Source organism: Falco peregrinus, chromosome 10 (assembly GCF_023634155.1).
Source record: "Falco peregrinus isolate bFalPer1 chromosome 10, bFalPer1.pri, whole genome shotgun sequence".
NCBI classification, from domain to species: domain Eukaryota; kingdom Metazoa; phylum Chordata; class Aves; order Falconiformes; family Falconidae; genus Falco; species Falco peregrinus.
Window position 1 is genome coordinate 30,294,939 of NC_073730.1, and position 24,891 is coordinate 30,319,829.

At 41.4% G+C, this 24,891-nt stretch overlaps 1 protein-coding gene across 8 annotated transcripts in view; it reads right to left on the reverse strand.

Moving 5' to 3' along the window:
• Window positions 1–5,416: 5,416 nt before the first annotated feature.
• Window positions 5,417–24,891, reverse strand: part of DAB1 (DAB adaptor protein 1) — a 168,019-nt gene continuing 148,544 nt past the window's right edge. For 5 of the 8 annotated variants that reach the window (XM_055815495.1, XM_027780429.2, XM_027780428.2 and 2 more), the window contains 6 exons: window positions 24,108–24,170; window positions 22,894–23,002; window positions 19,887–20,435; window positions 18,926–19,053; window positions 17,916–17,987; window positions 5,417–8,724 (listed from right to left, as the gene is read on the reverse strand). In XM_055815495.1, coding sequence (XP_055671470.1) covers window positions 8,680–8,724; window positions 17,916–17,987; window positions 18,926–19,053; window positions 19,887–20,435; window positions 22,894–23,002; window positions 24,108–24,170 — 966 coding nt within the window. In that variant the 3' untranslated portion in view covers window positions 5,417–8,679. Of the gene's footprint in view, window positions 8,725–17,888; window positions 17,988–18,925; window positions 19,054–19,886; window positions 20,436–22,893; window positions 23,003–24,107; window positions 24,171–24,891 lie in introns of all 8 variants that reach the window. The other 3 variants (XM_027780427.2, XM_027780430.2, XM_027780432.2) reach the window with 1 other exon arrangement.

Consider the following 24,891-nt stretch of genomic DNA (forward strand, 5'->3'; position numbering starts at 1 on the left):
TTAGTCTTAACCTAAGACTAAGGCTCTAAAAACCTACAAGGAGTGTCTTAGAGGGAGAAAAGTTCCCTGAATCTGTGTTTCCCTATATAAAACGATGAGCATCACTGTGTTTTCCCACCCTTGCTCTTGCTGGACAAGCAGAGGTTCTTTGGAGAGATGCAGTCTCGCTTTGTGTAAAACTATGGCTTTTAGTAGTCTCTCACCCTGGGATAAGTGTCTGAGTGCTTTGATGATACAAAGAATAAATACACTTTAATTTGTTCATTATGGGACTGATGGGTGCTATATATAAGATTAATCATATTCACTAACAGAAATCAAACTCGACAACAGCATCATTAGCTGGCCAAGTGCTACACCTCTTAATGTGGCACTTACCTTACAAACGACATTTTTCTGACTGTGGAGCCACGTCTCTGCAAAATAAGCAACTGGCTGCTGCATCTTTCTAGTTTGGCAGCTTGATGATAACAATTTAACAGAGAAGAACATTAACTGAATCCTTGTAGCAATCTGTTCCGAATAAAAAGATTGTATTTCAGGCAGCCAGTGTTTCAACCCAAAGTCCCCGAACACACAGTCAGTGATTAAGTGCCCTCTCAACATGGAGGACAAACGGTTAGGAAAGATGGCTGAGGTTGTGCAAAGCTTTTTGTTTGCCTTTTTGGCCTTATTTTTTTTGTTTTTGAACCCAAGACCTGTGTGATACAGCTTGCTCAACCTTTGACACAATTGATTTAGCTGTTAATTATTTGTCCATGACCAAAACCACACTTCCAGAAAAGACCTCTCCATACGTGGGACCTTTGCAGGCTGGGCAATGCAGTGCACACCCAGTATTGCAATGGCAGCAAAAGAGAAGCTAAGACGATAAGCACAGAGCAGCCTCTAGACGTAACTGCAAACCAAGGCAGTGATCCCGGCGCGTGAAGATCTCAAGGCAAACTGCTCCTGTTTGCTGCTTGTCTCCGTTCGGCTGCCTCTCCCCATGCGCATCTTAGTGGGGAACGTGCCTGGTTCTGAATCAGCAGAAAGAAGTGAGGTTAAAATAGGAGCAGGGACCCACAAGACACTTGGGTCCTACACTTTTAACACACTTTTCAGAGAGAATTGAAAAGCAAAATCAGGTTTTCCATATAATTTATCATCTGGTTTAATTAGAGGTCGGTCTGACACATAAAACTGATGACAACAACCACAGCTCATTTTCTGCCTCCTCGCAGTTTGGGGCTTCATGGGTCCATGGATCAGCGGGAACGTCGCCTGGTAATGCCGTCTCTGTCCTCTTTCCCCAGTCTTGTTCCTCCTTCGTCGCCGACTCGGTAGCCGCGGCTGCCTGCTGAGCTGTTCTGGGAGTCCCAAAGCACTCAGCGCGAACAGCGCTGGAAGTCACTGTGGGCGGGTTTCATCACCGTCAAAAACGAAGCCTCTCTAAGCATCCGCCGTGAACACCGAGCTTTCAAGTGCAACAAACACATCCTTTTGCAGAGTTCGTAACACCAACATAAGTTTGTGACCCCTTGCTCCCTGTAAATAAAACCTATACAGCTTTGCCAAACACAATTTATATATTTTTTTTAATGGCAGTCTCCTGTTCAAAGGAAAACTGTGAAACACATCAGAGATGAAAGGCCCTCCCTGGGAAAGGTTAGAGTGGAGCCAGCAACCAGCTCTTTATGGCATTGTTAGTGCATTTTTCAAAAATAATTCCCTTTTTTTTCTTCTCTGAGACCATCTTTTCATTCCCTGCTTCAGAACTCATAACGCATTTTCTTCTGTGGAACACATCTGGCTCATTCAAAGGCAAGAGGAGGCTCGCCCACTGATTTTAGTGGTGAAGAACACAGGGTGGCAAATATACAGCAAAATTTACAAGTAATAACCCCTAAAGAATGTTTCCAGATGTTTACTACACCTAACTGTTGCATCACTGTTATTGTTACTGACACAGTTATTTTCTGGTGGTGAGGCTGGTCTCTGAAAGACCCTGGGTGTAAAAAAAAAAAATAAAAATGTTGAACTTAATTCCCCTTTTCTGACTTCTGGTTCACTAAAAATAATGCCTTATAGCGACTCAGCCCAAACTGGGCATAGGTTCAATTCCTCTGAAAGCTCTGATTCTAAGGTCCTGTGAAGACAGTAAGACAGGGGCTGCAGTAATGAGGAGACAAAGAAAGAAAAACCCACCGTGCCCCATCCCTTGCCTCCATCTCCTCTCCATTAGACCGCAGGGTAACACACACACAAACTCATTTTCGAACCAGAAACAGCATTTTTAAAAGAAAAAACAAGACGCTTGTAATCTGAACATGTCAAATAGTACAAAATTTACAAAACCCGCAACACCTTACAGCACTGTAACTTCTGCTTATTTCTAAGACAACCAGCTCCTGACACCGAGAGCTTTTCTCAGACCCCTAATAACTATCTGTTAAAGAAGACAAAGATGCCACAAAAGGTCTTCACACAGCTAGTACCTGGCAATAATTCTTCATAATCCTTTATTTTCACAAATGTCTGAGGTTGAATGGACATTGATTTGCTGCCCGTTAACCTGGTTTTCTTTTAATCTATTGTGATTTCCTTTCTTTGCAGGTGAGGAGTATTTATAGAAGTGGTGCTGCGGGAGCTATGAAATGGGGTTGAAAAGCCAGCAAATAATATCAGATCTTAAAAGACCCTTTTAAAAAAAATACATTCTGTATCTGAAAGCCCCTTGAATGGGTAACATCTGAGACTATTCTTCTTATTGAGATTTTCCAGGTGCTGATAAAACATTTTAGGGGTGATAGATGAGCCACAGGGCAAACACGTCGATTGAGATAAGACTATTTAAAGCTCTAAAAACTAATAGCTGGAGAGTCGTTTCACTAATAGACCTGATATTTCCTGCCTCCAGTAGGATAATTTTAGAAAGAGACAGGCAATGTTACAGGTACTCAGGAAATCGTATCAGGATATCTCCCCATATTCCTCACTGTCATGCTGAAATGTATAATTCAGTTTCCCCACACTTTCAGACAGCCAGTAAAGCAAGAAAAAAATACCCTTTCTCCTTCCCCAAGCCAGCCCTCTGCTTTATCTTATGTATTAAAAAAAAAACCAAAACACAAAACCAAACAAAAAACCAAAAGCCTGTTAATGGGGCTGACCCTAAAAAAAACAACAACCTGTGGAAGACCTCATCACAAGAGAGGTGACAGAAGTACTCTTACAAATCATGGTGTTTGCAGCAGCAACATCAGACCACAGCCAGGAACAGGGGCTGAGTCCCACCGATTTCCCATACAGGAGCAGAACCAGCAGCCAGGAGCAGTGCATGCAGCAGCAAGGACAGCGTTAGTACAGATGCTTCTGTAGATGATCCTCGCTCACACATTCCCCCAAACCCTCCATTTTCTGCCTGCCACATGCCCTCCCACTTGGCTCCTTCACCACTGAGTGCTTTGCATGTTAGCTTAGAGGAGCAATTGTAGACAATGGATTCAAACTGCTCTAGATAATTGCCAACAGATACTCCCTTTCATCTCTTTGAAATGATATTCTTCTGGTTGAGAACAGTGTTTGCCAGAAAACAAAAAAATATGAACCTGACAGGACAGGAGTTCTTTAGAAAGCAACAACAACAAAAAAAGGAAATCGTGCATGGAAATACCTGTCACAACCTAGAGAAAGGCAGAAAGAGGTGAGCTTGTCTGTTGCAGCAACTGTCACCATGTAGTGATTAAAGCACATAAAACTGGCCTTTAATCAAACGTAAGCAAGTTAAAATTGCATATTCCCAGCCTATACGATCAATTGCTTTCCCAGAAGTCACTGACATGGAAAAGAGAGACCTGGCAGAGTCCTCACTTCTGTAAAACCACAGGTTGGTTCTGCAAACTGTTTGGTAATAAATTCTCACTACTGTAGGAGACTGTGGCCTTAATTAGCATTAGTTAAATCGGAACCACTTTGACTGCACTAGTCATGTTTGAGCTGGATACTCTCGTACACAATCTAGAGACTCCGAGCGCAGCCAAGTTACAGTAACATGAATGCAATACACTGTACTGATGCAGCGCAGTGAGAATCAGACTTCCCCCCGCCCTCCTGAACAATGCCCACATGCAGCCATGTCCTTCCTACTCCGAGGTTCCTCACCATCACCGGCCTGCATCCCAAATCTGCTCATGCTCAATTTTTAAACTGAGTCTGCACAGCAACTGTGCAACACAAGCCAGTTGTCCGATTTTTCCAGCTTCATTGTGGGAGCACCAGAGGAGTATCAACAAGACGAGACTTGGCCTACACTGCAAAAACGCATTTCAGTTTGAAGCCATGCTTAGCTGTGTCGTACTTCACTTAAAGTTGGCATTTCATAGCTCGTCGGAAACCAGAGATTGTGTTCCTCCTTCCAAGGACACCCAAATACAGTCAGCTACACACAGGGTCCAAAGGCCATTAAGGCTAGCATGCGTTCATCACAACAGAACGACCTTTATTCTTAGGTGGGACCCACGTATTTCAACAACGCTCATCGACAAAGGCAATGAATGTTTCAGCATGACCTACTGGACATTTCTGGTGGAAGAGAAAAGGATGAGACATCAAGAAGAAGAAATACAATAAAATATATGTGCACATATCCACATCCTTCTCTCTGTCTATATATAAACACATACTTCTTACCCTTAAATTTCAATGTGGTATCTTGCATATTTGCATTACTCTCCTGGCAAAGAATGGTACTATTCCTTATTTCCACTGAGAGATCCAGTACTCGGTATCTCTGAATATAAAATAATTTTATTTTGCATGCAGCATCATGAGTTTCACACCAGCAAAACACTTCAGCCTACCCTATGCATTGCCCCAACCAGTAAACGTCCAACTGCAATATGAAGCGGTATCATTATTATGTTTTTACTGGATTAAGCCTTTGCTCACAGTTCTGTGCATATTACTGGAAAGTTTTGGGTTTTTTTACTTCCAAAACTGTCATGTTTAAATGCACATTTTTAATTTGAAATCTTACTTGAAGAGGAAAATGTGAGCAAAATAATTGCAGCTGCTCGTGCCACAAAGGTACTCTAGCTTCGGTAGCATCACACAGCGTGCTCTGCACCCAGAATGTGCGATTTTACAAGAGGTGACTAAAATATATACTGGTTTGGGATGCTCGTCCTAAAACACCTGAAAAGAGGCCAAAACCATGGAGGCAGCAGTTAAAAGCAGCAAGTTAAGCACTTCCAAGACAAGCAACTGAGAGTAATTAAGATTAGGTATCGATCAAATCGACGCACTTCTTTTTCTCCTTTCCCAGATATTTCCACCGTCAAAAATATTGGCTATGACAGACACCAACACTGAGCTGAAAGAGTGGCAGAATTATCACAGAAGAGCAAAAGCCATGAAACAAACTTACTGAAATGACGCCTTTTAAAAATGTTTTTATTCATAACAGTATTACATGGTGTGTTACAGAAATTAATGGAAAATTTCTAAAAATTTGTTGGTTTTTTTTTTTGTTGTTGCTGAATGCATTATACATAAAGTTAAAAATAATGTGTCCGTGTATGTTAACAAGTGGTCATTATCTGAGGTAAAGTTAAAGTAGGTTTAGAAATGTACTGCAACAGTCATTTTATCTTTCTCATATTTATTAAAAAAATATGTGTCAGAATGCAGAAATAAAAATGAATGAAAACCACGGAGTAAACATTTTTGCAAAGAAGGTGCCCAGTACGTTATTAGATGCAAGGTTTCATCAGACAATTGGATGACTACGATCTATCAAAATATCTTTTCATGACAGGTAAAGATCAAGAACCTACAGGGGATGATAACAGGATGGCTGTTGGGATTCCCTGGTTTTTAAATTTAAAGTGACGAATTAGTGCTAGTGAAGGATGAGGGATTAAACAATTGCACAAGCTGGATATTTTAGTTATCTACAATACTGGTACAGTGCAGAGGCCTTCCAGTCCTCTCAGCTCAGCATCGCAACCATGACAAGGATGATCTCTTCGTATGACAAGACAATTCAGAATTTGTTTTTATTTATGAGCGTTGGTAAAGGCAAGACAAAGGTCCATGGTGATGGTCCAACTGTCTCTCATGAGACACTAAAATTCCAGTCTCATTCCCTCGGCACCTATTCGTAAATGATCTGCTTCCTACAAATACGTTGTCAATGGATGATCCTCTGAGACATAAATCTCTTCCTTTTCTTTCATTGTTCTACCCCATAACTGGAAATGCACTGATGATACTAAACCTCAAATGTCTATGATGAACCAAAACTGTCTTTGTGGTTCCGTATGTAGGACAAAACCCAAAGGAGCCACTGCGGAAGAAAGTAGCACCACTGTGCAAATTAGGAAAATATTCTTAAAAGATATATCCTTCTGAAACACTTTTACCTCTGCTTTTAATCCCAATACACTCAATCCGCCAAGTTTTATTTTATCTTCTCCATTAGAAAACTTGATCTTCCTTCTGATGGGAAAATAAGGTTTGCTACAAAGCTGTGTGCACATGACTAAGGAATAAGCATCAAATGACCATGAATGGGGATAAAAGTTCTCTTCTCCGCAGGTTAGGTCTATTCACAGCTAATTTTTCATTCACATACATTCTGTAACGCACATTGCTCTAATTTATCTAATCAAAATAAAAGACTGGAATCATGTTGTGAGACTTGGTTGTACATATCAACAATCGCCACCCCATTTATTCTGTCTTCTAAACCATTTTTAGCTTATAACAGAGATGAAAGAAAGTAAAATATTTATAACTCCAGGCCTATTTTAATCATGACAAAAATGTAAATCCTAATGTGTCAATTTAAAAACAAAATCTGCACAATAACCCTTAAAACTGATTAATCATTTGATTTCTTTACCCTTTTTTTCCTTTTTCTGTTTTTTTTTTTTTCTTTTTTTTTCTTCTTTTTCTTCTTAGTGTTAAACCACTAAATTCAATATACTGTAACTGCATAGGAACATCAGGAAAACACATTTGACCTGTATAACAATTCTCTGTAGGGCAAAAATATATAGATTCTTTATGAAAATCATGTGCTAAACATATGAACCCAAACACTGCACTTTTGCTTCATAAATGTAAAAAAAGGAAGTTTTAAATTCTTGTTTTGTGTGTAAACAGTTTGATGACTTCTATGCAGACGTTCAAAGTAATGTCAATGAAACGTGATTTCTCATAAGTGGAGTACGTCTGGGTGATAACGCTAGATCATAAAATCATGTGTTCCCATTAATTTCACTAGTCGCCGACAAGCTGACTGCTTTTGGCAAATGCGCTTGAGCTTCAGCCCATTATCGTAAGCATGTGAAAAGAGTATGTGATGTGAGAACCACAAATTGGGTTTGCCACACCTCCCAAGCACTGCAACTTGCTACCTTCTCTACAGTGTAATGGCATTAGTAAAAGAATTTTCATAACATTTATATTTACAAAAAACCTGGCAATTTTCATTCGAACTCCTTAAAGCCATTTCCCCTTAAACATTTAAAGAGTTTAACAGTAAGATTTTTTTTCAAGTTATAAAATAAAAATCCCATTTGATTTTTCTGATGTACAAAAAGTGATAAAGATGAACATTTTGATCAACAGAATCAGTTTGTTATTCCAAAATCCATGCCATCCTTGTCCCATTTGTAAAGTCCGCTTCATCCAAATTCCTAAACCAGAATCACACCAGTATTATTTGGCAAATGATATTTTTTTTTCATCAAAAATGGCACACAGAGAAGAAAACACTTGTCTGCATAGCATTACAGCAGCAAGATACTGAAGAAATAAAAATATTCCTTTTCTGCACTTTGTTTAGAGTTTCCTAGGAAATACTGACTCTTTTGTCTTTCCTCAGTGGGACTCGATGTCCTTTCTCTACCCACGAGTATTCAAACAGAAAGCAGCATTTCTTCCTCATGATGCGCTAGAACTTAAAGGTCCATTTGGCAACATTTTCAGTCAGGATGGACAGACAACCGAGTTCGGTTCTGTGGTTTCAAGTTAGGAATCATTTCCACAGGAGGCATTTTGCTGTTAGATTTGTCTCTCATACAAAACTACAGAATAAGAAATGAAAAAAAAAATAAAATATGACACTGCCAGTATTTTGTTGTTGTGGTGGTGGTTTATAGATGTCTACACAGGGAGGGGGTGGGGGAAAAAAGAAGTCAGGATCAGCCTGATGTAAATGATGATGAAAAACATGTCACCATGATGTAAAAAGTGCCGACTTGTGCCCAAAAGGCTGTGGAATGATAATGCCACTGCTACATACAGATGCTGCTTTTTGCTCAAAAGAAAAAGAATGTCTAATACTCAACAAATTTCAGATGCTCATTATCTATATGTGGCATACAGAAGATACCAAAGGTTTAAAAGAAGATCGAGGAGTAAGATTTCCTAGTCTGGATACCCACGACTTGTGTGGACGGGGCTGGACTCACGGTACGATAAGCAGGGCGAGTTTTTGCTTTGTGCTGCCACAGGAATCTGCCATTGGTTGCCAAAAACACCATCAGGAACACTCGTAGAGCCAGTCCAGGAGGGCAATCATCTCTCCTTGTCAGACAAAATGAATCGGAAAAAAAGCATGGAAGCCAAAGGCTTGCCAGGTTGTTGGGTTTCGTTTGAGTCCTGGAGCACCACAAGCCTGTAACAATGCTATTTCTTAGGTCTGTTGATCTGGGCGTAGAGAGGTTCTGCTTCCTGGGGATAACAAAAATAAAATCAGCCGAGATGTCTCCGGACAGTCTCTAGAACATTTTTAGAACATCTGCTTGAGAACAGCAATACCTTGTGAGTCAAAACCCAAAGGAAGTGTTTGTTTTCTGTGCTGCCTTGAGTGATCACGGCACCCCAGTTGAATTGTGAAGCAAATGTGACATTATTTCAGAAAATGAATGCTTACTATCAATTTCCTCTTCCAGTATTGGTCGTGCACCGATCCTCAGGAGGTATTGCTGGGCATAGACATATGAAGAAATGAAATGATATTTATATGACTAGATGTTTTGAAGTTTACAGGCCAGAAATGCAGCTGGTGTAAAACGCTGTTACTCGTACCAGGCTGAGACCCCCCCGGCAGCACAGCAGCAGAGCATCGCTGTGGGTTTTATGCAACTCATGGAGAAAAACACTTGCAAACACAAACCGCCGCTGAAAGCTGAACTAATGAAGCTGTGACGGGATTTAAAATAACAATGTGAGACGCCTATGAAGAACGAGGAAAGCTAGCTCCGTGCAGTTTGATTAGGAGTCTGTATAACCATTAGTACAATCATTAAAGCCGGGAGGAAAGCGTGTCGATTTGCTAACAGATACTTCCTTGGGAATTTCCTGGATGTGTGTGGGGGGGAAAGCTGCCATGGTCTTTAGTGCTGCTTCGTAGCTGACACCCTGTGCTTTCTTAATACTGTGTTCATCTTGGCTGCAGTGGGAAGCAAACCAGCCATGGACCCTGGAATCCATTCTACTTAATTTCCAGAAACTAATTTATTAAACTAAGAATGACATCTAAAAAAAGAACGAGACAGGCAGAAAGGCTAATTAATGCCATACTGCATTAACTCTCCACAGCTTGATAAATATTCAAATACCATGCCACGACGTTGAATTTAACCAACTTAGAATCAACTCATGTTATAGCAGCATCAGCAGAAGCCGACTTTGAGCAAGAAAACCTCTGAAGGCTGGCAAACCGCTGGGCACTGTGGAGCACAGAAATGTCTAGCAGCGGATGGCACAGGATTTTAATCACTGCTTATAAAAACGATGCTGCTGATGAGAAAAACAGCCCAAAGATGGATCCATAGGGCTATCTTTACTCTGTGCCCAGGGTGCCTGGCCAGCATTCCGGGCTGTGTCCTGTCCCGGTGCTCTGTCCTGCCTCACTACGCATCTCGTGTCGAATGAGGAGCAACACAACAAACCCAAAATATGATGTTTCCTCCATACCGAGGCAAAGTTGTTGCTTATTCCTTGAAATTACTACATTTCTGGAGCTTGCAGAGATTTCCCTTCCCCATCCTCTGCCTACATGAAGCCCTGAGTACACTACTAAGCATTATGAGAGGATGAGACAAATCCTTTGGAATGATTAAATAAAGGCTGCTGAAATTATCCCCAGCAAGAAGCAAATATATTTTGTGACCTTGAAAAACTGAAGGTAATCAGAAGAGATGACTGAGAGTAAATAACTGCATTTCACACACTGTGTGCTAGGTCTACCTATGCCAATTTTCATGTACTACAGACACGAAACTGGCAGAATGATCTATCACAGTTAGTTCAGAGAAAATCTGTACTAATTAATGTGGGAACCTGACACACACAAGGCCATTCTTCAGGCATTTGCTGAACCTGAGGTGATTGCAAGGGGAAGCGAAAAGGAAGGAGAAGAAAGGGGGAGGGAGGGAGGGAGAACATCCCTCTGGAACAAAAGATGTCAGTTTTTCAAATGTCTTTTGGGGGGGGTGTGGGGGTGGAAAAGAGCTTTTCAAAATGTCAAGTGTACTTTTTAGACCTGTCCTCAAATCTCTTTAAGATATGCAGAATAACAGGCGTCCTAAGGTGTCAGGGAACTCTACACCCTCAGAAGGGGAGGAGGAGCTCATCAGAGGCCATCAGCACTTCCAACAGCACGAGGCAGTCTTTAGAATTAGGTACTTCTTTTGTTCATAGTCAACATTTATCTGAACATACAGGTGACAAGCTCACACAAGAACATACGTATGGCAAAGGCCTGCATTTCTCACCGATATGGGTAATTTTTCTTCCAGTAGACCAGAGAATTTTGAATGAAAAGGGTGCTCTTATGTCTTCCTTTTAGTTGGTCTCCCCCTTTGGATGCCTACATGGGAAATTAATTGCAGTAATTGCGTGCAATCTTCCCAGCCAAATTTTTTTGTCAATGACTGAGATTTGTTTTCTAATAGCACGTTGAGATCATTCAGGCAGTGTGTCTTGCCTGTAGCCCAACACTGCAAACAGCATCTGTACAGTATTGACAACGACACAACACAGCAAACACGAGCAGAAGAGGACAGAAGAGAGGCAAAAGGAGAGTTGATCGCTGTTGACTTCACAGACAGCTCCTCTCTCTCATGACGCCAGGCAGCGGGGGCTTTCACAAGCATTACTTGGGATGGTCTTGGAAGCAGAAATAACCCCCGTTTTTCACACGCTCCACGCAAGTCACAGGGCATGGCAGGCCAGCCTAACTCTTCTCACAGCACCAGAATCATCTCACCAATGTTTTCTGCTTGCTACTCCTACCAGCGTGTTAGGAACAGGTCCGGAGGGAAGGGTATGAAAGAATGGGTCTTTGTCAGAATAAAAAAGAAGAGAGGAACAAATAAAACAGCATATAAAGCTTCCAATTTGCATAAATGCCTTGCATCTTCAAGTGTTCTCCTTTCTATAGGATTGGCCCAGAAGCACTTCTGACGCGATTTCATCACCCCCACAGGGAGAAACCAAGATGACAACTGGCAGCACCTTTTTTTCCTGCTAAACCCTACTGGAAGGCTTCTATCAACTTTTGAGATACGTAATTTCTGGCAGATGTTTGAAAAGCAAATGTTTTCCTTGATGTTTGGAAGCTGCTATCAAAGTAGCATTTAGCTGTACTCTCACATACTAATGGGGCTCTTTACACTGAAGAGTAGCCTTTAAATACTGAGATGTTGCAGGAAGATGATATGAATTCAGAGGTCAGGTACCTGACCAGGTGGCAGCAAAGGACCAGAAACGTCTAAATATACATGCTTGAAGTTAGACAGCTAAATATTCAGGAAGCTACAGGTATGTTGTGCAAATGTTGAATTACAAAGTCTCCTGGAATTAACTGCAAAAACTGCCAAAGAGAGAATTTTCCCTAAGTATGCCACATTTACATATTCCAGAGATACTTCATGCTCGAAATCAGTTTATTCTTCCCATTTTAAGGAACATTTTGCACAATAAACAAGACTGTAGCAAGCAGTAAGTATTTCTGGTATAGTACACTACTGCATGAGGTAACAAGGTTGCTAATGGTTTTGAATAACATTATGTAAATACTCGAAGTAAATTTGCATCCAATTTAAAGATATTAACATCTGCTCCCCAGCAGAAGTAATCACTGGGGGACACCTCTTGAAAGATTCAGCACCTACTTGGGCCTGTGTAGGTGAGCTCACTCGCAAAACATAACACAGGACTTGGTTAGGAAGAAACCATTTTTACATCGGCAGCCCTTTCATCACAGCGAGGCACCCTGCTATGTGCAAAGCTTCAGGCAAGATGTACTGAATTGTAGAGGTGAGGCCCTCATAGATTTCTTTGCCCTTTACAATAGATTCTCAGCACCGGCTTTAATCCTGGCTGACTGATCAGAAAGGGCAGGCTCAAATGATAGAGTTTCATGAAATAAGTGTGCCAGCCAAAATGAGAGTCTTGTGCCGGGGATGCAAGTGAAGGGAATGGGAGTGCAACGCGTCTTCTCTTTACGGCATGCTGACTCGATAAAATAGGACGTAGTAAACTTGGCAAGCAGGATTCAAATTAAGTATCTTTGGTGGTAAGACAGGTAATTCCTAGTGGTCCATTAACAGCCAGCGGCTGTTTGTTTTTATTACAGTTAGCCTCCAACAGGCGCATACATACATTCCAGTTTGGGATTATGACCAGAGTTTGGGATTATGATCTACTCTTACTCTAAACCTACATAGGAATGTTTCCTAATCTCAAATATCCAGTTTAATTATTAGCATTTTAAAAGTCTCTCTTGTTTTAGTATCAAGATGGATGCTGTATATCCATAAAATGAAAAAGCAATGAGAAATACGTGGAAAGATGAACCCTGCTTCATCTTCGTTCTCGTATAATAATGAACTGCAGCCAAGAAATAGGCCTGTTATTTCTGGGCCCTTTTCCTAACGAAACAGTAGCCATGCAATTATACTTTCCGTCTACCTATCTGTCAATTCTCCTTCAGAACTCTTGAACTCAATGGCCAATTTGAAGCAAAATGTTCAGAAGTCTCAAAGATACCGAATTATCACAAGTGCCTTTTTAAAATCAGTTGTTGTGCAGAAGACAGGGAACTTTTAAATGACCTCATTACCGAGAAAGCTAGAAGAGCTTGTCCCCTAATTGAATCGCTGGATTGCCAATCAGCAAGCGCACGGCTTTAGACAAGCTACACAACAAGAGTATGTTGTCTCTTGTTTAGAGGAAGAAGTTGGAGAAACGGGAGGGTACCTCGCTATTTCAAGTAGGAGATATGGGACGAGGTGAGAAACCTGTGTATGAGCTGGGTGGATGAAAATGGATAGCTTGAAGGGGATGGCAGCAGCGGAGATTAAGGCAGATCTGTAGGATGGCTCTTTACACAGAGCAGCCTGAACTTCTCTGGTCTTGTCCCTTCAGATACCCTGGAAAATATGGTGATGAACAAATGAGCATGAGGACTGAAATGACAGTTCAGGGATTTCTCTGAAACGAAGCAACACTTCCCAAACTGTGAACCCTTTCCAAACACACAACACTACCTCTTTCTCAGGTTCACAGCTCTGCTTGATGCTGTGTCTTTAGTTTGAGAATGAGCCTACAGGATGAGTAGGTCACCTATAAACACCGTGCCATTTCTCTTTGGATTCTATTCAGTTCCTATTGAGCCGGATGAATTGTAATAACAGACCCTGCAAACACAGCCTCGGACATTTTGAGCCTCTCCAGAGTTCTAGTGCAATAGAAAGGGGGTAGAAGGAACAGGAGGATGCAGAATCATCTTAATATGCCCTCCTGAAGCTCACTAAGCTCCCAGATAAGCCAATACCTTGTCCGTAAGTTGCTATTTTCTTTCAACTTCCTAGTAACAGCCCAAATAAAGAGTTATAGTAGTCCATCCTGGAGCTGACTAAGATTATTAGGAACATTTATCACTAAGAATGGCACTCGCTCAAAGATGGATGATGGCAGCAGGCCACCGAAGTACCACCAAAAGCTGATAGACAAATATTCTAATGAACTGTTGCTCTCCTGACAGTGCTGATAGCATCATGAAGGGTGTAATATATTTTGAGGGCTTATAATTGTCTGCACACATTTCACAGAACAACTGAACAACTTTTTCAGGAAGATATACTCTACCAACAAATGTTTTGAAGGTTTCCTGAGAATCTCTCATGAATGACTGCCAGTGCAAGTGTTGAACTAGGCAGCATATCAATAGAGCTGCACTTGTTCCAGCACTTAAAATTACTTTTATTGCGATAATTGTGGTATCACATATTGTCTTATTCTCTTTCAGAATTTTCAGGCTGCTGCTAATTTGACCTCAAGAACTAGTTCATGTGGTCCATATGGAGTTAGACCACATTTGTGATATCTGACCCCACTATTCTATTCTTTCTGTAGTCAGAATGCTTTGTTAGGAGATGCTGGCCAACAAAACCACAGGTATCCAAAGAAGCCTGGCATCAGCTGAAGTTCGCTCCTCTTCCCTTTTCTCATCACGCACAAAGGCTCCCTTTTTCTATAGCCTTTGCTAAGCTTTTAATTGCAGAGCTTTGGGGCTTCCTAGTGTCACAGTGTGCTAGACCCATGGCTGAGGCTGAGTGAGCAGCTGATGCTGAAAGATGCCCAAGAACAGAAATACCCGCACCAGCAGGGTCTGCACGTAACGCCCTGCACTTCAGGCTGACTGGGTGCACTGATGCAAAGGGGGTGACCAGGTGAAAACTCTTCTGTTCAAACTTCTTGCTTTAATCCGAAATGTCAATAATAAGAAATGTTTGACATGTAAAATACAATCATAGCTAAATACAGTTCTTTCTCCCTCTCTCCTCTCACCATAGTTACCCCACATTCAATCTAAAGAGAGCAGTAGGGATAAAATGTCAATCAGCTGAAGATGACAGTCATTCTGTGTTCTCCTCACCCCTTTTGGAAAATCACTATCCATCCTCAATGCTGCTTATGAACAAAGGGAAAACAAATGAATACAAGTCTTGCTGTTCATAAAAAGCTCTGCGAAGAGTTGGGTTTTTTTCAGCTGTAAAGTTAGGCCTATCTGCTTCTTATCTCCAACCATAAAGGGACAAGAATGTAATATATCCATAAAATGTCACATTTACGTACTAAGAACCCATAGCTATTTGTAGAACAGTGACTCATAAGAACAGCTACTGGTAGGATGATGATTTTGGGAGCTTAAGTTGAAGGTCGCAAAAAGAAGAGAGGAAAACCCGAGAAACAACAATAGTAACTGAAAGACGTGGCATGGCATTATTTCTAAATGATTATATGCAGTATCAGAAGGAATCAAGAAACCAAATTGCTAAGGTACCTTGAAAGATCAGCGTACAAATTACTAGACAGGCGAGTATTCTGAATACATCAAGATAAGTAAAGATATGGTATGGGCCCAGCTGATGTCACAGAGATGCTGGGAACAGATATATTTGAAATTTCTGAACACAATACTATGTCATGGTTCTGAGAGGTCCATTCATCTGAGTTGTTTACTGTGCTGTTCTTGGTGTGAAGAACCATGTTCTAAAGAGTGCAGTAATCCCCCACTGAACACACAAAAGTGGCTTTTATGCAGGCTGTGATTCTTTTGTACTACATGTTTCTCCCCATTAAGTTTCTCTCCAAATGTGGAGCTCAATACACAACACAGCAGTGAGTCCTGAATTGATAATTTTCCATGGAGATTAGACTTTCCATTGCTCTGATGAAAGCAGGCTTCAGAATTAGATGGGCTGGTTTTAGCAAGTGGATTTCCTACGGACTGCTGCTCAATGGCACTGAACAGAGGCACAATGATATCAGTGTAACTTCACTGGATAGAGGCTTTCTTTTTGTTCAGCTTCCTGTTCCTGCCTACAGCTTTTAGGAATTACTATAATATGATAATCAGTAACATTATTGAACATTTTCCAGAATATATTTCTGAGAATTATACATATTTTATGCAAGACTCTACAAGGATTAACAAAAAATCTAGAAAAAACATATGGAATCACTGGTAACATACTCTTCTTGCGGCTCCCAGAGACCCCTGACAGGTAAAAGAATGTATTTTACTAAGCATTATATAAAAGCAGAACAAAAGGAGTCCCTCACTTGACTGACTTATGTGGTAATATGCATTAACAGAGTTAAACTACTGTTTCAAGTTATATTCAGAACTGCTGGTAGGTAAATGTGTGTGATGCTAGCAGTTTACAAATGATGCTAACTACTTTTGTGGCAGCCAGAAAATTAGAAAGAGATTTTATCATTATTCTCCTCCCCAGGATGAATTTCAGAATTACCCTGACCATGATAAACCATAATAAACACATCTATGAGGGTTTCCAGAGTGTGGGACTCAGATAAATGTCAAATCCTCTTTCATGATCAAGGAAAGGACGCTTGGAATGATCTGAAGCTGGGATAGCCGGCGATGGCAGTGCTGGCCAAGGTCAGGCAAAGGCAAATGCCTTGGCAGCACCATCCATCTGCAGAAGCAGTTTTTGCTGGAGTACGATAACCAATGGACGCTCTTGTTAGAGCAGCTCATCCCAGCTTGGCTTCATCCTTACACTGTCATTTTTAGACTCGATGAGACACAAAGCTTAATGCTACTTTTGCTTTGGCCCCCAAGAAAGAGCCGAGCATTATGTTGGTGAAACCAAAGGAGGGGGAGATGCCTTTTGCCTGCTGAAACCAGGACACCTTCTCACAGCACTACATATTATTAAGAGATAATCCTATTACTCCCAAGTGGATCAAAGCTAAGTTACTGTAAGATTTTTGTAACCGTATTTAATGTACAAAATAAACTGACTCCTAATGAAACTATTAATTTGGAGTTGAAACCAAATTACTTTGGCTCAAGGTGGATAAGTCACTGGTAAATACAGTGCAATTTCTGTACAAAACCCAAAAGGGTTCTGCTGTTGTTACGGACTTGCTCCAGGAGCTCTGTGCTGAAGCACAGACGCCGTATCGGATCACGTATTTGGGTAATACAAAACATGAATGGCAGACAGGGAAAAGATAATGAAACGTATCCTTCAAATAGTAATGCTAGAGAGTATTTGGATGGAATAACAGTGCTCAGCGCTCATAAAACTATGTAGCTTTACTGTCTTTTTGGTAAAACATATATACTGTACTGAAACAAATGACAGAACATTCACTGGCAGCCACATTTTCTTACATGTTCTGTAACACAAAAGATGAAAAGATCATCTTTCCCGTCTGTCTGGATTTAAATGACTTACACTGATGAATAATTTTTAAAACATCAGTGATGCCAATGGTAATATGAACGATCATAATTTTCAGATGTTTTTGACTTGCAGTTGGAGATAAAAATACACAAACCCATTTCAATATTTTTTACATGCAGACAATAAATGTGCTTCTTCTACTGATTATCACATTAATTTAGGGTAGAGATGTTCATGTATCATTACATAATTTTGTTTAATGTTTGTCATGTCTATGGGTAAGATGTCTTTTTCCATTTAATATGTTACATCTGACTAAAGACCAGAGTGGTTTTGATAAAATGTTCTGCCTAATACATCGTTAGTAATGGCTCAGTTTCCCTATTACCCCTTCGAATCTGAACACAAAGTAAAATAGGTCTACATTTCTTTAAAGCATGCAGGCAGCCGAAACACACATATTTGCATAAGCTGCAACACTTAGTGAATGGCAAAAGCCATGCAAACCACCGAGCATGAGGAATACACTGTGGATAATGGAGAGGAAAAACAGAAGAGATGGAAAGGAAAAATAAACCATGCATCCATGAAAGCAATGGTAGGCACTGGTGGAAGAGTAAGTGAGCACCTCAAGGTGTAGAGAAAAAAAGGACAGATACCTACCCCAACCTGCGCTATCTAGCTACCGACCTGTGGACTTATAGTATCACCAGTTGGCTCACCAAATGGATCACTGTTGGATGAGGCCTGAGACCCATCAGGCTAGAATACAAGAACATAACACCTTTTTTTCTCAACAATAGAAAGTGAAAAGTCAACACGAGGTTATTTTCATGCTGTGGGCATAACATGTACATCCTATCTCATGAAAATCAGAAAGTGAGACCTCACCACTGATATGTTCTCAAAAGCCATAGCGGTTTCCTACAGCAGATGCAGGCAGGGAAGGACCTCCCCAGTACCCGCTGGAGCCCACGCAGGAGCGGCCACGGACTTCAGCAGGTACTGGAGCAGACATACAAACCAGAATTGCAACAGGCCCTGAAAGCCAGTGAAACTATGTGAATAGAAATAGTTCAAGCTTGTGGTATTTTGCACCTTTGGGTCTTTTTTTTTTTGTACAGACTCCTTCTTGCCTTTGGCTCACTTGGGCTCTTATCTGCCTAAGATACCTTGTGATTTAAAGTCATTGCTTGGATAACATTGCTTGCTTAGGTCCACTGAGTCAAAGGCAAAGAAATCACATACTGAGGGCCAGAACACTGAGGAATGTAACTAGGCAAGCAACTGGGATGCAAGAATGTGCAAGACAACATCAGCCATCATCTTTTAACACACAAACTCTCACATCTCTTTGTGCAGCCTCAGCATGTATGTTGTTTAACTTCGACTTCCTTACCACCGATAAGTGAGTGCTGGTATACTAAAGAGGACATTGGATACAACTAACATATATAACCTGACATATGAAGTCTGAGTTTGGTTCCTCCTATGCAATATTAGTGCATATCAACAGAAACATCATGCGATTACCTATCAAAACCAAAGCAGGAAGTGAATTCTGTCTGCAGCTCCCCTTAAATACCACCCAGCCCTATTAGGATAGTTATTTCTGATACTACCAAACAACATTTAAGTAACTTCTGTCTTTACTAGCTAAAAAGAGCTGATCAGTATTAAGAAACCTTGTTGCTACTCACAGCCTCTTGCTCCTCACTTTTGCTCGGGCTTTCAAACCCCTCTTCAAAGAGGTCATCTGCAGCAGGATCACTGGTATGAGATGCTGATGATTTTGATGGAGAACTCTGTCTGGGTGCAGGGGTTGGAGCTAAACAAAGATGAAGGTAACAGCAACAGAATATATATCTGTTAATTTGTTCAGAAAGACACAGCAGCACAAAATTTGCTCATGCTTTAGAGCCCTCAACTTTTATTACCACTGAAAATCATTTTCTGACAAGCAGCTTGCAAGAGGTAAATTTGAACTCAGTAGTCATTACCAATTCTATATATTTGATTGCATTCAGCAGCTTCCAAATGAAGTTTGGCTGCATCTGGCATATGTCTTTAGGAACCAGGGAAACGCCAGTACATTACATTAAGATGCATGAGTCACCTGCCCTATAGCAGGTAAGCGAAACAGAAGGTCTCCAGCTGGCCCCTGGTAAATCTATGTCTCATGAATTTCTCTTTTCAGCAGTCTGCAAAATCCCCCATCTCCATGCCATAAACATGATAAGCTTATTTTATTGCTCTTCAATAATTTCCCCACATCAAGCTATTAAAACAAATACCCGTCCCTTAATTTCTGCACAGTATGGCTTGAATGGGACATAAGTGAAACCATTTGTAAGGCTGAACGTCATGGCCATTTCCCAATCAGCTTGCACGTCCCTAGCACAGAACATATATTACTGTCGTCTTACAAGTTAAATTTCAGACTGCAGCTATTGGGGCTGTTGATTTCAATGGTCTCTGAAATTGCTCTCTGATACTTTTCTTTATTGGAATGATGGAACACATTTAATAAGCTAGACCATGCATGAAGGTTCTCAATCCATAACTGTGTTGCAATTTACTGTATGAAAAAAACAAACAGAAATGCTTTGAGGAGCAGTCACATCTGAGGAACAGTATGGCTGAAAGCATATGTATACTCACGTGAATTTGTAGATGGTGTCGTGGAAGTCACAGGAGTCAAATTTAACTGAGAGATGTCAAAGTCATCACAATCATCTGCTTCCTGTGCCATCCCAACTTTGTTAAAGTAACTTGAGAAGGCCTCTGAGGTACAACTGAGGGAAGGCTGATCTGGTTTTCTTGATGGCACTGGTGGAGGTTGAGCCATCTGGAAATCTTTAAACATTTCTTTTCCCATTTTCTGTCTGGGCCTGTCTGTCTGTGGACTCGATCTGTTGGAATCACTTGTGGGTGGAACAGTAGCTATAGGAGCAATGGTACCTTGAAACATGGCTGCTTGTAAAGGCAAAACAGTTTGTGTTGGCATGAAGGCAGTCGGTTGGAACTGACCAGCTACAGATGGCCACGGTTGCTGAGTAGGAGGAAAAATACCGGGTTGGCCCCACGCTATCGGCTGTCCTCCCTGCATCACCTGAGCAACTGGAGGCTGAGCACCCATGGCCAACTGCTGTTGAACAAGCGGTTGCTGTCCCCAGAAAGAGGGCAGAACAGCTCCCATGGCAACATAACCTTCAAAGAATAAAGAGAGCGGGGAAAAAAAAAAAAAAGATGAAAGATTTTATCACCACTGTCAAGAACATGCAAAAAAAGCTACACAATAACTCAGAAACATGCAGGCTACATCGGTGATCCCAGAGCTTCAGCACACTTCAAAAGAAAGGCGTGGTTGGTTTCACATCATTGAACAAATACTTGTATACAAAAACACAGGCTGCTGGGTATTGGCAAGAATCCTTCCCCCTGTCTGAACCAAAAAGCTCTTCTCTTCCTCAGCGAGTCCCCCTGTGGGTCTGTGAAGCCCTGTGTGTCCCTGTGTGTGTGGGCCTGGTTGGCAGCTGGCCATCCGGCAGCTCCCTTCCCTGGTGCTCTGTCAAAGCACAGCCAGGATCAGTTGGGTCCAACCCCTTACCAGAACCACAGCAGCTCCCGAAACATTTCCTAAACTCACCTCCTTGCAGGACAACCTAGCTTCTCACCATTGAGCTCTGCAGGCTCTTCTCGCTACCCTGACCACCCCTTCCTCTGCCTTTCACCTCTGCCTGTCCTGCTCCTCTTGCAGCAAGGATCTCCGGGACTGAGCATGATGCACTGGCTGGGGCTGGGATGGAGTTTGTCTTTTCAGCTCAGCCCATATGCTGCTAAGAAACTGAGCAGCCAGAGCAAGCGGAGGGAAGGAGAGGATGGCCAGGGCACCCTCCCCTCCGCATAGCTTTGCCACAGCTCCTCATCCCTTTTGCTTTTATTCTTTGGTGGGGAGAGTGATGCATCAACACCAGCCAGCCCCTGCCAGCAGCACGGCTACAAAGCTGGTTCCAAGTTAGAGGGAAGCACCTTTACAATGTCAGCCAGTAGCTCAAGGGTGCTCGAACGACAGCACAACCTTCTGGCAAGAGAAAGGCTCTGTGCCATCTCTTCTGACACTTACACTTCAAACCATGGGGACTCTGAAGAACAAAGCAAGTGTCTCAAATTGCATAACAAAAAGACAGAGCCCAGATGAATCCAGATTAAAAAAAAACCCCTCCCATTTGGTTATTACCTGGTTACTTGAGACAGCAAAAAAATTCCGAGCTTCTGCTGTACTACATACCTAATAACAACAGGCTGCTTCAGGTATTACACTAGCATAAACCCCCTCTAGTTGGGGAGAAAATTAAAGATTAAAACTAAAATTATAGTTGCTTCCTGTCAGACCTGAAGTCTCCTTTCAAGCTATGAGAAGTTTGACTGTGTAGGAATTATGTGATCAGATGCTTTGTTATTTACAATGAAAAAAAATAAATCTGAAGCTAGACTGAAAAATGTTACAAATTAAACCATGTAATACAATTATGTTCCACTGATGTAAGTATTATGTTTTTCAGATATGCTGTTAAACATTTAAATTAATGAATTACTGCTAATACCCGAAAATATGCAACCTCTCTTTTTCTTTAATACTGCAGTACTTTTAAAACTCTTGTCTCTAATCAGAGTGTTTTACTGAGTCCTCCTGTACCTTTTCCTCTTTGCTTTATTTCTAGGCTGGTTTTTAATGCTAAGCATAAGGGTGGTTGCAAAACTGTAAAGGGAAAAGCCCAAAATAATTAAAAAAAAAAATAGAAACTGAACTTTGAAACACTAAATTAACGAGTGATGAAAGGAACAGTAACTCGGATACATATCTGTTTCAATAGATGGCTATGATGGATTCTCCAGATGTCTTTTTGTCTTGCCCTCACTGTAACCTCATCCAAGCAGCAAGGGTTTTCATCTGGCATTATCCTCAAACACTTCACCATCAGCGTAACCCTTCTGAGATGCGGAGGCTAATCTGATGCTGCAACGCAGCCCATCAGAGAAGGAGTTAACCAATTAAAAAGTCATTCTTGAGTGATTCAAGGCATTCCTCCTCCTCCTCTTGCTTCCTAAGTGGAGCTGAGCACACTGCTCTTGCCACGCTCCAAGTCTCCCAGGGAGAGATCGGCAGTCCAAACCACATGGCTTCTGTGTCTATGCAGAATGCTACGCAGCTCTTACATTCTGAGCGCTTTGAGGAACACAGAAAAGTCTAAAGGCAATATCAGGATTTGACTAAGTGGAATGCCTTTGAAATGCAATCAAATTTTCCATGTCTCATTCTCTGCTTACCACAGACAGCACAGGAAATTCATTGCTACCACAAAAGAAGCAAAGATAAGCTAAATGCTTTTTACTCTCGCTACTGTACCTCGAAGGTATGTTACCCAGATGGCTGAACTGTGCTTGAACTCCAGTGACTTTTTTGGCTTTTGTTTTAAAAAATGTGGCTAAATTCGAAATAATGTACTCCCTGCTTGTTAAAGACTGGTTTTGCCTTGCCCTGCCCTCAAAATCCTTCCTCACTGCCACTGTGCTAAGTTAATAACCTGATTACTGAAATGCAAACCAGAGCTGAGAACTGATCACCAAATTCGAGTCGAGCCTATATTTCCAGTAGATTTCTTACCTGAGGGTACGGCAGCAGTGCTGAAAGGTACAGAACCAAACATGTCTGTACTAGCAGGAAGTGACTGGGATGAAGATGGGATAAAGGCATCACCTGGAGTAGCAGGAGTCTGCAAGAAAACAGGAATAAAATACGGTGATGATGTATCAGCTGCAGCTTCTGCAGCACATACTTTGTCACATCGTAAGTCTAAAACTACACGTCTGGAGGGAAGAAAGAGAAAGAAAAAAGAATGAAAAGATATAGAAGGAAAGAAACAATAGAAATAAGAGTATTAGAATTTGCAGGAGATGGGAGAAAAAGAGAAAATTATAGACTTTGTACCAGAGGAGAAAATAAAAATAAAAATGGCCTGGAATACATCACATGCAAAATACTGATACAATTTCTTTCTCCAGAATGTACAGACTTGTGATTCCAGGTGTTAGGTGAGAACCAGTAGAAGCAGTGACCAAGGCATTAACATAACAACAGCAAAGGCAAATGAAGTATCTGCAGGATTTATGAAAAAGTGAATAAATATTGCTTCCGACTGACCACGAGGACCAGAACCATAGGTCTACATGAAAGGAGAAACCCAATCCAACTGAGCAAGCTAAGGAAGATGAGAAAGGACTCTGAACATCTAGTCCCAGACATGCTCCAGAACACTCGGAGATCTGAGGCTCCTCAATTTTCACAGTATATTCATACTCCCCTACAGCTTAATGTAAGGTTCAAAAACTTCAGAGGAAAACGATTCTGGTTTCATTTTATGATGCTGAAAAGTATGCTAAGAAAATGTTCTTTGCCCTCAGAACACATTCAGCCCTTTTTGCTGTCTTGTAACAGCAGTTCTGGGATATGTGCTTGGTGGAACCAGAGACACATGATATATAAGGCTGTAACTGGATCTTCCCGCAGTGCAGTGGAGAGACAGTGCAGTGAAGCATGCACCTCTGACAAACACTGGGGAAGGAGATCTGCAGCTCAGGTTGTATCTTGTGTGACACCTAGCTTTATATCAGAAAAATAAAAAGTGAAGATATTTTTTGCACATCATCATGAACCACTGACTCCACATTCAATTTGCTAGACTTTTATTTTCTTGCAACATAAAAACTACTTTGAAATCCTCCCTACTGGAATGGCCGATGACCTGAAATATAAATGTGCTCAATAAACGTGCTGAAAATAGCACGTAGAAAAACAGTTTGGTTTCCCTGAGTACTCACTGGGGGAGAGGTTACATCAGGAGGAGTGGACATGTCCCCAAAAAGCTCTAGTTGGGTAACAGCCTGTAAAGAGAAAAAAAACCAACACATTTCCATTTATCTTTTGAGGAGAAGAAACTGTGAGTTAACTAGTTACAACTTGTAAAGTTAACTAGTAACAGCTAGCAATATAAATCCCCCTAAAGCCATATAGGCTTCAAATGACAAGTCCCGCATGAAGGAAGCACGTGGGTTCAAGCCATGGGATTTTGATATTGCTGATGGACCCAAACAGCCAGCAGCTGACCCTATAAAATGATTCTGTAGGGAATTCTCCACCATAAAAAAAATGAATAAAGCATGAAAAAACTATCCAAACTGGGACTGGATGCATTGCTGCTCTGCCCTTAACATCAGTGAGCACCAAGCATGATTTATGGCACGTCCTTCTCCCTGGCTCCTTTTCTAACGCCCCATTTCAAGGTCTTAAAACACAGCAGCAGACTGTGGAAGTGGCAGGAGGATACAGAAGGGAAGGGCTTTTAAAGTGCTGCCTGATTTCCCCTTGCCCATGGGACAGGTGTGACCTGGATAAGTGGGCTTGAAGGACGATGCACAGCTGGGTTACTTTAAGTCTGTAGCTCTACATTTAACTCATGCTAGAGATGTTTTCTCTGGGTGTCCTTCAGTTTGATCTCAAAATAGGTCACCCATACAGGTCTCACTCAACTGGACCAGACGAGAAAAAGCACTTCCATAATAAGCACCTTGAGTGGCCACATCATCAAAGCTCCTTCACATGTTC